The sequence below is a fragment of the Hetaerina americana genome, unplaced genomic scaffold (genome assembly GCF_022747635.1).
Source record: "Hetaerina americana unplaced genomic scaffold, ioHetAmer1.1.p SCAF_5, whole genome shotgun sequence".
In the NCBI taxonomy this organism is placed as follows: Eukaryota; Metazoa; Arthropoda; class Insecta; order Odonata; family Calopterygidae; genus Hetaerina; species Hetaerina americana.
Window position 1 is genome coordinate 14,607,401 of NW_027287095.1, and position 15,226 is coordinate 14,622,626.

Consider the following 15,226-nt stretch of genomic DNA (forward strand, 5'->3'; position numbering starts at 1 on the left):
TTCGCTCACTGAATGTAAACGTAAGATACTTTCTGGACCGCCCTCCTATTCTTTCCATCTTGTCAGAATCACTTCTGCTTCAATTAATATTTTACCTGTTGCATTTCTAATAGTGTTAATGACTTTACCTTTCATAAATATTGACAGCTCCTTCACCTTTCAGTATATGTCCCTATTTTACCCTGTTTATGTAAATCTCCATAACCTCACACTGCTTCTTCCACCATACTTCTTTCACCATATTAGTTTCTCACCTCAGTTAATTTATTTTTTAGCGCCGTATGCATTCTCTTCCCCAATTCAGTGTTTGTGGTTTTCCATTTTCTTCTTTCATCCTTCTTTCTTTATATATTCATTTTTCATATTTTTTTTGTACTCTGCTGTATTTCTTGTTGAGATATTTTAGTCTTCTTTCCGCTCTACCCATCTCCTTTTCGCTCCAGGCAAGTGCTTTACATTCAATTCTCTTGTACTCATTTCTCATATTCCTTAATTAATATTAACCTTGTTAGCTACATAAGCTGTATGAAGCTATTTTACGTGCAAAACTCTGATAGTTTTCTCCTTGTAGTTATTCCTTTTTCTGAAATCATACTTTCCGACCTGACTCCAATCTTCCCTCTGGATACCACCCGGTGAAGTCACAGAATTACTTGAAAGAGTATGGCGACTGAACTGTGTGAACTGAACTCCAACTAATGCCATTAAGTGATATTAGATATCCAGTGCATTGATATACTTGGTAGAGGTTGGCAATGAGTTCCTCTATGTAGTTTGTTATTTTCAGGTTGAGTGGCTTAGACCTACAAATTTAAAGGCATGTATTTCATTAAGATATATGAAAACATAGCATTCATTTGAGCTGGCCGGTAAGTAAGTTTTGATAACTTACTTGCCAGCCAACTCAAATCAGCCTTCCTGGATGCTTACTCTGATGTCTAGAAGTAAAACCTTAAAAGTGCATTTAATTCGATTCTTCAGTGTTTAATGTAGCTTTAGCATGTTTTGTCTGATATATTTTAATGTGCTAACATTGTGATCATTTCTCATTTATTGAAATTCCTTTGTATCTCCTGCCTATTTTGCAGAACGAGATGGAAATGATGAGATGTCCTCAAAGCGAACCCCTGGAGGTGGCAGCTCAGGAGCTTCCCCTTCCTGTCCTCCACCCCCTTTGCTGCGTGGGGGTCCTAGCGAGCACTCCCCACCCCCCCATCTCTCAACTTCCATCATGGAGCCATCTCGAAAGGTTAGATATTCCGTCTCCTCATCATGCAGTTACAATTATTATTTTGCAGATTTTTTAATTTAGAGATCATTTTGTTTTTAACACATGTACAATATGAATAGCATTTTTGAGTTTGTCTTCTGGATTATTTATTGCAATATTACAAAATAATATTTACTTTCATTTAGAGAAATTTCCTGCATTCCTTTATGCTCAACTTGGTTATTTTGCATCACTAAATATCTAAAATAGTTTTTTATGTTATTCATCATGACCTATAATAACTTTATTTTATTGTTGGTCAAGTTTTTGGCGTAGGACATGGTCAAGGACTGTGAAAATGATAAATTTAGTTTGATGAAAGTGAATTTCAGTGTATGTAGTGAAATATGTGGTACTTTCAAACCTTGCTTCCTTTTGTACACTAAAGTAAAATATAATTTACCTTAAAAAGATTAAACTATGGCACTGCATATTTTTTTGATTTCAAAAAGAAGTACATACCTTAATAAGCAGTTAAATGGTAGACTCAAGTTAGCATGGATAGACTTATATTTGCTACTATTTATTTTAAACCTGCTGTTGTGCTCAGCATATTGCATGCCTTCCCGTGAGACTTATGTGCCTTATTCTCATGGTTACTCCGCACTAGTTCTCTTTTCCTTAAACATTTTTCCCCTTAACCACATTTCAAAACTTTTGAAGTACTTTCTTTCTTTTTAATTGTCCAGGTTTCACTGTTCAAAGAAACACAACTCCAAATGAAATACTGAGCAGAACTCTTTTGCAGTTCCATTGGTATTCTACTTGCTGTCAAAAGTCTTTCACCTTTTCCAAAGTTGTCTTACCTTTAGATATACTCTCTTATTTCCTCTGTTCAGTTTGCATTCCAAATTACAAAGCTCCCCGAATGCTGAAATGACTCTGCTTGCTCAACAGTTTCCCCTTCAATGGATATGTCTTGTATTGATTGCTTCATTCCTACTTACTCTCAACATTTATATTCATTTCAGATTATTTCACCCATCCTACATGACACTCCCACTACATGCTCAACTCTCCTACAACCTGGATATTGCATTTGACCCTAATGCTCCTCTTCTCATTCCTCCAGTACAGCTTTTTTGTCGAAATTATTCTTCATATTTTCTCCTCTCACTTTCTTGAAGACCTTATGATTAAGCTCTTCAGCAATAAATATTGGAAAGAGTTGGTGGCAGACAGCGTCCTTGTCTTGACACCCCTTCCTATTTTGCCTGTCTCATCATTTCCCACTCTTACCACCGCACTATATTTTGTGTGCAGTTTTTTCACTATATTTCTATCCTTCCAATCTAAGCCGCTATTTTATTGAATCCTCAACAGCGCAGTCTAGTTGATTCTGTCAAATAACTTCTCCAATCAACAAAACATATATTTATGCAGGTCTAAACTCACATCTCACATTTTTTAATCCATCATCCTTTGATACCCAATTGCATCTTGTGTTCCTTTACTCTTTCTGAATCCAAACTGGTTTTCACTCATCTTCTGTTCAATTTTCTTATCCATTCTCTAATGTAAGAGCCTTGTCATTGCTTTTGTAAAATAAGTGATGAAACTAGTAAGATGAAGATATTATTGTCCTATTATCTTTACATTTGTTTGTATTGCATTTCTTGGGTAGGAGAAACTAAAATTGTTCTGAGTGGCTGTTTAGGACAAATCCTGAGTTATGTGTAGATTCTATGGACTAGACAGGTCAACCTGGATATTGCATTAGATCCTAATGCTTTCAGAGCCTCAGATTATATTTTACCATGGACCAATGATTTCTTTTCCCTGAGATCTTGAATTTCCTTCTCCACTTCACATCTTAATATCTGTGGTCCTATTCATCACATTCACATTCATCATCCAGCAGTAGTCTCTTATGATCAGCCTGTGAATCATACACATATTATTCCTCTGGGTGCATACTTTTCTCTTCATCATCTTTGTTTATTATTTCATGATTGCTTATTTTTCTGGGTTCTCTAATTGCCCGAGTGTTAGTCGTTCTGTACATTTCTTCTTTTATTTCTGGTTCTCCCATCTCCTCACATTGTCTCAGAATCCAGATCCCTCTGGCCTCATCAATCAATCTTCTTAGTTCAGTATTAATTTCATGTAATGTCCTCTTCCATCTTCAGATGAATCTTTTTTCTGTTTTCTAGGGTTGTCCATTTATCTAGCACCCTCTCTAAGTAGCTCTTTCTTATAATCTTTTTCATTTCTCTAACTTCTTTACAAAACTCTTAGGTATTGTATTTTGAATGGCAATCGATTCTTCTGTTATAGCTATACTCTGTCTAAAACTGCTATCTTTATTCTCAAGGTTTTGATATACTCATTCAAAGAACTTTAACTCTTCAGCTTTATAACATACCATTTTTTCATCTGATATATGTTTCCAATATGCTATAACCTTGATCATACATCTGCCACAACTATGTTATGATTCGTGTCAACATCCACTCCTCAGGAGTGGTTCCCCTCTTCATTGGCAAAAGGGTTCTGCATCCTTCCTTCCATCCACTCCTGCACCCTCCAAAGAGGTTGTTGGCACTCATAGATTAGGTCTCCATATCCCAGGAGAGACTCAGTTGCTGTATCTTGGCCACGATTTTAACAGACATTGTCCCCTCTCTTTATCAGGGAAGTGAACGTCAGGGTTTGTCCTTAATCAAAATTAAGACCAAAATTGCATTTCCTGCAATCCCCTATACTCCCAGAGAGGTATACTGTATGCATATATGGTAATATAAATTACTTTCTTTGGTGGTAAAAATGGGTCGTCTTAGTCTAGGGTTATGGCGTTGGACTACTGACCAGAGGGCCTGGGTTTGATTCCAAGGCAAGCCTCTCCGGGCACCCTCAACCCAGGCTATGTAGTTTTTTGGGTACCTGATTTTCCTAGGAAACCATAACCGGCACAGGGAAAGGCACTGGCCCCCCTGATGTGTGAATTTCACACACCATTCGGCTTAGCACTGGGTGAACTCTACCATCACCTACCAAACCAACCCTCAGGTTATTACTGTGTTTATGGTGGCAAAAAGCCTCTGGAGTAAGGCAAAGGTAGAGCTTTTTCTAATTCACTGTTCAAATATTGTTTCCTTATGCTCCAAAGACTTGTAATTAAAAATTATTTTTTAGCATATATGAGAAATGATAACTTCCGTCAATCATTATATTCATTAATGTCATACAACTTCCTGAATGGCAAATTGGTCAGGTGATTAATATTTGATTAGTTGGGTTAAGATCCTTCTGTTATTTCATTAAAAACTGGAGTTGTTATTTTGGCTTGTATGACTGACTATGAAGCCTGAGTATTCTGCAAGTAAATGTGCTGGTCTGAGGTAGAACTTCTCTACCACGGCACACTCAAATTGATTGGTGTGCCATGAGAAAAACTGTTAATAAGTGAATAAACAACACAGGTTTAGTTGTTTTTCTATTGCATTTATATCGTAGAATCTACCTGGGGAGTAGCCAATCATTAAGGTATTGAGAATCAGGTTTTTTTAATGGCTACTGCAAATTGGGGTGACTTCCATTCTTGATGACATGGGTTCTAGTCCTGATATAGGTAGAATTTGCATTGGAATTCTGATCCCTACAATAGGTGCTAAGCAGAGAGCTCCTCAAGTGGAGTATCTAACCATCCTATGGGACATGAGTTAAACTGTGGATCCTTTGTGGCCTTATGTTAAGAGTAGCCTAATTCTGCTTCATGTACCCCTCGGGAACCATCCTTATCACATTCCCAGAAACCCATAAATCTCCAAATTACCCCCTATCCCTAATGTCCCTCAGCCATAGGTCTCTGCTAATAACGACGAGTACTACAGACTCACTCTGGACAAAAGATTTTGTACTGCCTGACCAATGCATGGTGTGAGGGCATTGGGCAAAGTCACTCACCACCGTCTCTCTCCCTCACACAGCAGCCGCAGCCTCCTGCACCGCAGGCGTCACCGGCGGCGGGGGGCCCCGCGGCGGCCCCCGCTGCCGGCGGCCCCTCCTCCAGGCCTTCGACCACCCCCGACGAAGTGTTGCTGGCGCGCAGCAGCGGCTTCCAGCCGTATCGGCCGGAGGCTGAGTCCGGGGGTGGCCAGTCCTCCGCGGGAGCCGCATCGGGGCCGACGGGCCCGGCATCCCAGGCGCAGGCACCCCCCCCGCGTTTGCCCCCGCACTTCGGCTCGCTGGACCCGACGGGGGCTGCGGCGGCGGCAGCGGCGGCCGCGGCGGCCTACGCCTCCTACCACCACCATCACCACGCCCACCCACATGCCCACCCCCACGGGCTCTACCCGCCCCCACCGCCGTCCCACCTGCCCCACGCCTACAGGTAAGTGCACAGCATCCTCATTCCCATCACAGAATGTGAGTCAACAATGCCATGAGGTGAGAGGGATCTCATGGGAGTCTTCTGCACATAGTGGACATTAATTTATTTAGCTGCATTCGAGAAAATGTATGCATGGTGAGAGTGGAGGGTTGGAGAGGCACTTCTGCAATCCACACCATCACCACCGATTTAGTTAGATTCTACATCAAATTTATGCCTGTTTTTGATATAAATAAAAAAAGGAAGACCCATGCTCTTCAGTTATTCAATCTTCAGCAGTTTCTAAGTTGCTGGGAGTGAAACATCAAAAGTGCTTATCTCTGTCTCTGAAAAGAACGGACCAATTATTATTATTTTGCTAGAGGGCTCAGCCCCCTGTAAGCTAATACATTTCTTGATTCTGAGATAACATGCATTGGAACTTAAATGCTAATTTTTCTCTAAACCAGTTGACATATCAAGCATATCAAATGTATTTTTATTTTGCATGCTACAGCAATAATGAGTTATTAAATAAATATTACTGTTTCTAATTCAAAATATGTGAGTTATTCTTTAAGTTAGGTCTACTTGGTCATAAAAAATAATTTTTGTTAGAAAAGTTAATATAGGCAGTTTCCTACTAACCTACATTACTATTCTACCCAATTGCTAGCCACTTCTAAGCACTTTTCATAATGCTGTACCAGCTGTTTTAATCCCTCAACATCAAAGTTAGCCATTTGGGAATTGAATCAGTTGACAGTGGTAATCTTGAGTTCATCATCTTCTTCAAACTATTGATCACCAAGTGGACATGGGTTTGAAGACGAGTGCAAGGCACTGTTTCACTATTCTTGGTGATAGTTTCATTATATCAAGTGCAAGAAGAGGAAATAGTGACACAGATATCACAACTGGTGAGAGCAATTATTTTTGTGGATATTGTTCTTTACATTCACAGACAGGCAACTGACTGCTGAATCAAAGCAATAACTCCAGTGGCTTCATAGAACATTAAATAAAACATAAAGAGTGGTAAACAGTGGTGGTTGGTTTTGCCTTAGTCAGGGACTGTCACATATAGTAGATTTAGTGATTTATTCATGAATCATTGACATTTACTTTAAAAATATACATTTTTTTCATATGTCTTCCTATCATTCACTTATTCTAATCCATTTCTTTCTAGAAATGATACTATTTAGTCACATTTTCAAATTTTGTTCATGTCAAGGTCAGGGCTCAAATGATTTTGCAACACTTCAAATTCAGAGAATTTATTCTTCCAAAATGGTATTTTAATAATTAATATCTGCATCCAAAGGTGTTTCAAGATTTATTATAAGTTTTGTGTGTTGACCAATGTGCTCGCTCTTACCTCTTGCTTATCTCTCATCAGTGGTAACTGTCATTGGTAATTCTTTGGTATGTCCGGGTGAATGGCAACTTTTCAATATTTTCAGTTTCATTTCATGAATTTCAATGATCAATTTCATTTCATGAATGGCTGATTTTTGGACAATTTTTTCTCAAAAATCAATTTTCTCCTTCAACTTAATTCAAATATGAAATTAAGGTTTCATGTTGAATGACCCAGCTGTCATCATTGAGGGTGATGTGTTTGCTGAAGACTTTTGATTGATTAGACGCACTGAGGATTTTGTGAGGTGGTAGCCCTCGTCAATCGTTAAAGTACGAATGTCATGTAAATGTATGCTGGTATGAAGAAACAGTTTTTATGGACAGTAGCTAATTCAGTTAAAAATGTTATTTGTCTTTTAAAATCAAATTCTTTGTGTCCATTTTGTTGACCATGAGCATGGATTGCCGACGGCCCATAATATAGCCAGATGTTGAATTTTTGTGCACAACCTACTTATTTTATTTTTATCTGATATAATTTCATTGATTGTATTAATGTCCTTTTAATTTACTTGTGTGTTTATTCATGAGTTAAGTGTCCTCTCAAGAGTATGAAATAAGTCATTGATGTGAGAGCCATAGTGTTTAAGATGTGATTACTCAGGCCCTCTCCCTTCTCCTTCCAGGTTGGAGGAGCAATTGTATTTGGAGAGGTGCAACTCCCTGCTACGGGGCCCTCCCCCTCCCCCTATCTTCCCCCTGGCGCCCCCCTACCACCCCTTATATGGCCTCCGCTACTCCCCGACGGACATCCTCCCTCCCCCTGCTCCCCTTGCTTCACTTCTGTCGCCGGCAGCATCAGCAGCTGCTGTTATGCATGAGAGGTGCGCCTATTTAGATGACAACACTGGTCACCTATGGTACACATAATTTTTAAGACCTGAGAATTACGTGTGGACTCCATGTAGAGCAGAACTCTTGAATGTGGAATGTTTCTAAATATTCCCCTCTGGACATGGGTGGGCCACCAGTATTTGAATACCATGGTTTGTTAGCTATTTGTTATGTTTAGAGACCTGTATTCCATTTTCCTCTCACTCAGAGCAGGCTTGTATTCTGCTCTCCATCCACCCTGCAACATTTTTGTTGATCCAGGAATTTTGGTTTCCCTCACCAGTTCATTTGATTGTCCTGTTACTTAACAGTTTCAGTGGCTTGCATGATGTTTTCTGCATATTCTCCTGTTTTGAGACCCTGCTTTGGAGACCATTTCAGTTTTAATGGGTTACTGATAGCAAACATTGCAAATCAGTAGTATTGTTGAAGAAAATAGTATTCTTGAAAATGTCAATTATGCAATTGAAATTGTTTTCTTTTGAGGAGGAAATGCCTAAATGTGTGCACAGCCTTGAAGAAACATCATACCCTTTTATGTTATCAGAGATGGTCGTATTTATGAAAGTTGTTTGCCAGATTTATGTGGACCCAGAGTTGGTGTCCTAAAGGATGATGTTTCTAATTAAAGTGCATACACTTCTTGTATTTATAATGTCATTATTCCTGCACTTTCCTTCTTTAATTACATGGTATATTTTGGCATTTTTTGTTGTTCCTGCTAGTATTTGTCCCCTCAAAGTACCCTGAAATGGAATCCCTCCAGTCATGAGATATTTGAAGCTTAACTTTTCATTTTGAATTTTGAGAATATTTGCAAAATTTAAAGGTTCTCTGATTTTCAAGTGAAATAAATTCATGAAAACTTTTAGTTGAGAAAAAAATAGAATATTATATGGAAAATATGGCAGTTGGGCTTATTAAGATGTAAAACTTATTACCTGCCTGATTAAGACATAGTGCCAATTTATAAATAGCAAATGTTTTTCTGTATACTGTTTCTTAGGTAGTGTTTTACAAATTCTTCCCCTTGATGTTGTAATGCCTCATCATTTAGTATGTAGCATTCACCACTCATAAACCTTGTAATTTTCCCAGTCATAATGACTATATTTTTTGCTTTTATGCATAATGAAGAGTCTGCCTTACAAGGGCACCTTCATATCAATATTTAATAACATTGTGAATATGAGCAAATATTGTGTGGAAAATAAGAGAATATGTTTTCAATTCCCAAAACATTATTATTTATGCTTTAAATGTTATCTTTGTTTTCCTTGCATAAGTTTGTTTCAACTTTAATCATTTCTAATTAGCAATTCGAATCACTTTAAAATGTACATGTGGTATAACAGCTCATATTTTCTGTTGGATTAGGGTGATATCCACCTCAGTAAGGTCCATATTCAGCCATTCATGCTTTCAGCGCAGTGATGAGGAAATGTGTATGCATTCCTCATGAAATGTTTTTCCTCCTATCTGAAGTTGCAGTGGTTTTCAAACCAGACCCAGTGCATCCTCTTCTATTCACAAATACTCCATTACGCTGGACTGAAGTGTGTGTAGACATGGTTCAGTCATAATCCAGCAAGGGGAGGCTATTACTTGGTGGAATAGTATCACAAATTATGTATTTTTTTATGGATTTCAATTCTAGAGCAATGCATTTTCCTGGCTTAGCAATTTGCTATATGTTGACTAGCTTTGATAATTGCTGCCATGGTCTGGTTGATGTAGATAATCATCAAAGCAGTTGGTTACATTGCTACATTGCTAGAGCAATGTAGCAATTACAGTTACAGCATACATTGCTAGAGAATAAAAATCCAGACATATGCATACCTTTTTACGTCAATCAGCTGCTACCTTCCCACCTTCGCCTAATGCATAGATCTTGTGTTGCTCTCCTATCATTCTTATCTGATCCACTTCCTAGAAATAATTACTATTACCTCTGCAAGTAAGAAATCCTAAAAATGAGATTTTTATACCATACTGATTTTTCCATCTGTGTAAACCTGAAATTTCATGTTTAACCCCTAAACTGTATGAACGTTATGTTTGTGTTTCAGATTAAGTTATGTCCCCGGGGAAAGCTATCAGCTTTGATTTAGAATATGATAAATATCTTTGGTGGGCGATGGAATTTGTTTTCTGTGGAGAGAGAGTGTCTGTTGGAATCTTCCGAGGATGTTTTCCTCTTTAGCCTGTCCATTCCATCAGTTCTAGGTCCCTAACCATCTTAGTAATTATGGTTAACACATTTCGGTTACCTTTGTGTGCTCGATAAAAGACTAGAATTAATTTTCTATATTGTAAGGATACAACCCAGTGATAAACTCAATATAAAATGTGTATAAAAAGATATATTCTCATATAAAAATTTGAAAATTACCTTCAACTATACTTCATTTAAATAAAGAGAATTTAAAAAATGGTTTTAGCATGTAGTTAAAAAGGAATAATCACAAGCAGATGAATTCCCTATTATTTTTCAAGATGCCACCTCAGAATGCAATTATAGTGTTGTTTTTAGAATATTTGGGTGCCTGTGTTATCAGAATAACACAAGTATCTGGTGCTATTAGGAGCAAGTAGGGTGCTCTAATGCCAACAAAGGAGAAGGATGTTGATAATAGGCATATAGGAACTTAAGATGAGTGCAAATATTCTCTGAGAATTGGACAAAAACCCCCATGTGAAACATATAGAAAGCAGCAGTAGTTCTTCTGACCTCGTAACAATTTAAATGTTTTAATATGGTATTATTTATTACTTACTTGCCTTACAAATCCACAACTTGTGGGAAGTTCCATTGTATCTTTTAAGTACCCATTAACCAAAGAGTCCCACATAGTGAATTTCATTCAGCATGTTGTATCATACATATGCTGAAATGGTATCTTTATTATTTTGAACATTGTAATGCTAAAAAGGATCTTAATATTTAATAATAGTTGTATTTTTCATAGCAGTTTCATATTTGTGCATACAGTGAACTCCCAATTTTCCATGTCAATGACTGGTCGAGTCTGCCTGGATAATCTCAGGAAAGTGCAGATAATCCAGCTATAAGGCTCGTTTCAGGTTCCCTTCCCTGTGGGGCACTGTCAAAATAAATAACCTCCCTGAGGAAATGCCTACAACTGCCTCTGAGTAGATCCTTGCTGCATTAGCATTTTATGACAGGAACAAATCCAGGAGGGGAGAAGTATGCAAGCCGTGAGGGGTGACACAAAACCTGGCACAAGACATTTGACGAACTGTTTGGGAATGTGGGAATGAAAGTCATGATTTGGACCAAATGGCAACAGTTAACTTCTCTTGAAGACAGCTGGTGGCAATCCACTGCCAGGAGAAAATTGTTGGGTGCATATGCTTGTCGAAACAAACTCATGCACACCCTCAATTTTAATTTTGTAGAAATTTACACAAATATAAATTTTGATCGCTTCACAAAATAATCTTTTATCGTTCTTGGTTTTGTAATGAATTTCAAGTTTTTCCCCATGTAATCACTCCTAATCTCCAAATCTTTCACACTTACACTCTGCCCTGGAAATCGAAGGATTCGTTGGGATCCTGCATCAAATGGCCCCATGGAATATCTACGCAGGTGAGAGTGGTTCCATGACTCTCACATGACTAACTGCATGGCTTTCCCTTTTTCCTCCCCCCCTCCCCTCTCACTTTCTTTCGAACATGCCACATTGAAATCTCACAGGGTGTTCACCGGTGGGAAATTCAAACCTGGGACCTTTGAGAGTCAACAACCAGCAGCCACTCCCCTGGATCTCCTATCTCTCCTTGGTTTCAAATCCAAATGCGAAAGTTGCCGAATGAGATAGTTGTGTGGCATATCTACATATTTGATCAATATTAACGGCAGTGCCGTCATCAAGGTTCTAGAGTCCATGAAAACTTTTTTTCTCATTTCAAGTGCAATTAGGATTTTATTCCAACATTTTGATTCTTCCTTTACCATTTCCCATGGCTTTGAAGCATGAAAAACAATGTCATTGGCCCATATTCTCTTCCACCAAGTTGAAATATTTCTATCTCCTGCAGCGAACATCTTTTGTGTATCACTGCCTATAACGTATTTAGAGTATCACTTTCCCAATCCCATGTGAAATCAGGAAGTTTTTTTGTGTATGAATGTCACAAACTGTTTGTATCCCCTATCAGCAATTCTTGGGCCAGCTTCTTTGAAGTATCACCTCTGTTTCAAAATCTAATAACATTAAATTTCTCATTAAATTTTTTCCCAGCCAATTTACACTGTTACTGCACCTTATAAATATACATTGAACTACCCAATGTGACCATCCCTTGCCCAAATAATGATATGAGCCCCAGAGGACGAAGTATGTAATGTGTTTTCACTAAGTAGAGTAAATAGCAATTGGGAGTCCAATTGATCTGGCAGCGTGAGTCATAATGAGGGGTGGAAGTAACAACTTCCCTCCCTGTTTATGACTATAAAGTATGGGAAGTGCACTTCCCATGCAGTCACTGCTTGCCCCTCTGTAGCACCCACCCTTCCCTGTTTTGCGGCTACCATTGTGCATTGCAAAGGATCTGTCATGTTGGTGACGGCTGATGGAGGTGGTACATGGAATGGTGCTCCACACAACCCCACCATTAAGGAGCATAAAAATAATGTCAGCAACTTTGTGTCTCCTTCCTTGTGCTGACAGCTATCCCATTATGTTCTGCCCTTCTTGTTTGCAAGCAACACAGTCCATTGCCCTCCACCCTGTCTTTGGTGGTAAATACAACTGATTAGCAAAGCACAGATAAGTACACACAGATAATTGGGAGTTAACTGTATAATTAGAATGTTCATGGGACTTAAAAGATATGGTTGTACATTGTGTCATAGCATTGTCGACTTGTTTAAAAATAATACTTCAGTTTTCATGAATGTAAATTAAACTGCTTTGTGACCCAGACAAGGATAAAATTTAGAATTCATGCATGCCTGAAACACGCTGCAAAGTTGTTAAAGAATTGACTTCTGAAGTATCAATAATATGTAGATTAGTACACTTAAGTAAATGGGTTTTAATGAAAGATTTTGTCAGAAGTTATTACCATTGGGTTACAGAAACAATATTAATAAGTTAAGCTTTTATGTTATGTAATTGATTACCTACCCAGAAGTTATGCTACCCACTTTGCAACTGCCACTCGTTAAAGAAGGTCAGCCCTGGTTTGCATGTTTGACTGGTTAGTATGCTCAAGGTTCAGGGTCCCTTTCAAATGTGATGTTGGACCAGAGTGCACTGAATTCTTTTTCATTACCTCGTATACGTGTGTGACTGATTGGATCCTTGCACGGCTTCTCTTTCCTTCCCCTACTTAACGTCACGCTGTGTTGTCGCAGGTACAAGATGGAGGAGGAGCATCGGGCCATGGAGAGGGAACAGGAGCGGGAGCATGAGAGAGAACGGGAGCGGGAACGGGAGCGGGATAAGGAACGGGACAAGGAAAAGGAGAGGAGGGCATCCAGTGGTCACAATGCTTCATCCCATTCGTCAATGACAGTGCCCTCAACGTCACCGTCATCCTCTGTGGCCCAGATGCGGCAACAGTCACCTGCAGATAACTACAACATGTACCCTGACAAGAAAGGTAAGCAGAATGCAGTTGGGGTGAAAGATGAGGCCCCATAAGTGGGCCCCCTGCTGCTAAAGCCATATTTTGGATTCTTGAGAAACTAACACCTACCCAGGGTCTTTGCCTGAAAGTTATGGTGTTGTTTAATTAAGGATGAAAATCATATTTATTTGTAAAATGATTGTATGTCATATTTGTTTATGTTGTGGTGTGGCCCTCCAACAGACTTACATTGGGGCTGGTAAATATTCATCATTTCATTCATTTAATAATGTTTTGAATTACAGTAATTCTTACAAATAATGGCATTTAATTAAAACATTATTTGAAATAAAATTTTACGGTCTCTCATTTAGTCAAGACCTTTTCTGCTGCATTAGGCCTTCTGTAAATTACCAAACTCCTTAATGATATGCATATGAAATCACCAATGTTTCTGTAATAACAAGATGTATATTGGAAACTTCCTTTCTAGCCGGTCATACTAATAAAATGTCACAACCTCATTGAAATGCTGAAGAAAAAGTTGAGAGCTTGTTTATTGTGTTGAATAATTAATTTATTCCAAGATGATGCTACCTTCCCAAAAATAAGTTTTGAATTGAAAAAAAATGGGGACTAGGCATATGCTTAATCCAGAAATGCAAGGTGTGTTTTTTCATCCTGATTCTAAACCATACTTATTTCATTGATCTACTTACAGTAACAGTTTTTTCACAAATGCATTTTCATAAATCTGAAATGACAATATATTATAATATTATGGCCCCAAAAAGTTTTTGAACAAAAAATTGCTTACAATTTTTAGTGTTCAAGTTTTAGATGACAACTTTAAAGTGGTGCACCTTTGATTTTGCTCTTATTTTTCAACTCTTATAATGTATGGTGCATAGTAATAGGTTAGTTTGAAAGGTTCTCGGAATAACCACCAGATTTTAGCGCTAGTGCAGTGAGTTACCCGCATAGTAATAGGTAATCCTTTATGAGTAAACATGCAATGCATCAGTGCTCTGGGAAGAGGATCGCAAATGCATCAGAATGGAAATTGCTGAACAATGTTTAACTCATTTTAAGAGCAACCATTAAGGTTTCTGTACTGTTGTTTGACCACTGGTGATACTTGGGTCCATTACTCTACTCCAGAGACAATACAGCAGAAAAATGTGGATTCACCACCACCAAAGACAGCAAAGTTAATATGGTCGGCCGGAAAGGTGATGCTTCAGTTTTCTGGGATGCGGAAGGGATTTTGCTGATATATTATCTTCCCACTGGTCAAGCAATTGCTGGACAATACTACAGTTAATTCCTGGAACAACTACAGCAAAAGATTCACAAAAAAAGTCCAGCTTTGTCAAAGAAGAAAGTCATCTTTGATCAAGACAATGCATGCCCGCACACAAGTGTCGTTGGCATGGCAAAAATATGTGAACCTAGTTACGAATTGTTGCCACATACAATTTATTCGCCTGATTTGGCTCCATCAGATTTCCATCTCTTCCCCAAGCTCAAAATATATTCTCAGTGGATGGAGATTCTCTTCAAAGAGAGAACTAACAGCTGAAGGAGATGGGTATTTTGTAGGCCTGAAGTAATCTAATTTTCAAGATAAGATAAAAATATTGGAACATGGCTGTACCAAGTGCATTAGATTACAAGGAAAGACTGCATTGAAAAATAAATAGTTTCACCTTGGAAAATTGTTTATTTCTTTTCCATTCTGAGAGCTCTTCTAATTACCCTCGTACAACATTTTTGAGGTT

General features: G+C 38.3%; 1 protein-coding gene across 1 annotated transcript in view; it reads left to right on the forward strand.

Moving 5' to 3' along the window:
• The first annotated feature begins 1,549 nt into the window (after positions 1-1,549).
• Positions 1,550-15,226, forward strand: part of LOC139693527 (proline-rich protein 36-like) — a 31,324-nt gene continuing 17,647 nt past the window's right edge. The window contains exons 1-5 of the mRNA XM_071591721.1: positions 1,550-1,603; positions 5,200-5,603; positions 7,634-7,831; positions 11,410-11,457; positions 13,231-13,478. Coding sequence (XP_071447822.1) covers positions 1,550-1,603; positions 5,200-5,603; positions 7,634-7,831; positions 11,410-11,457; positions 13,231-13,478 — 952 coding nt within the window. The remainder of the gene's footprint in view (positions 1,604-5,199; positions 5,604-7,633; positions 7,832-11,409; positions 11,458-13,230; positions 13,479-15,226) is intronic.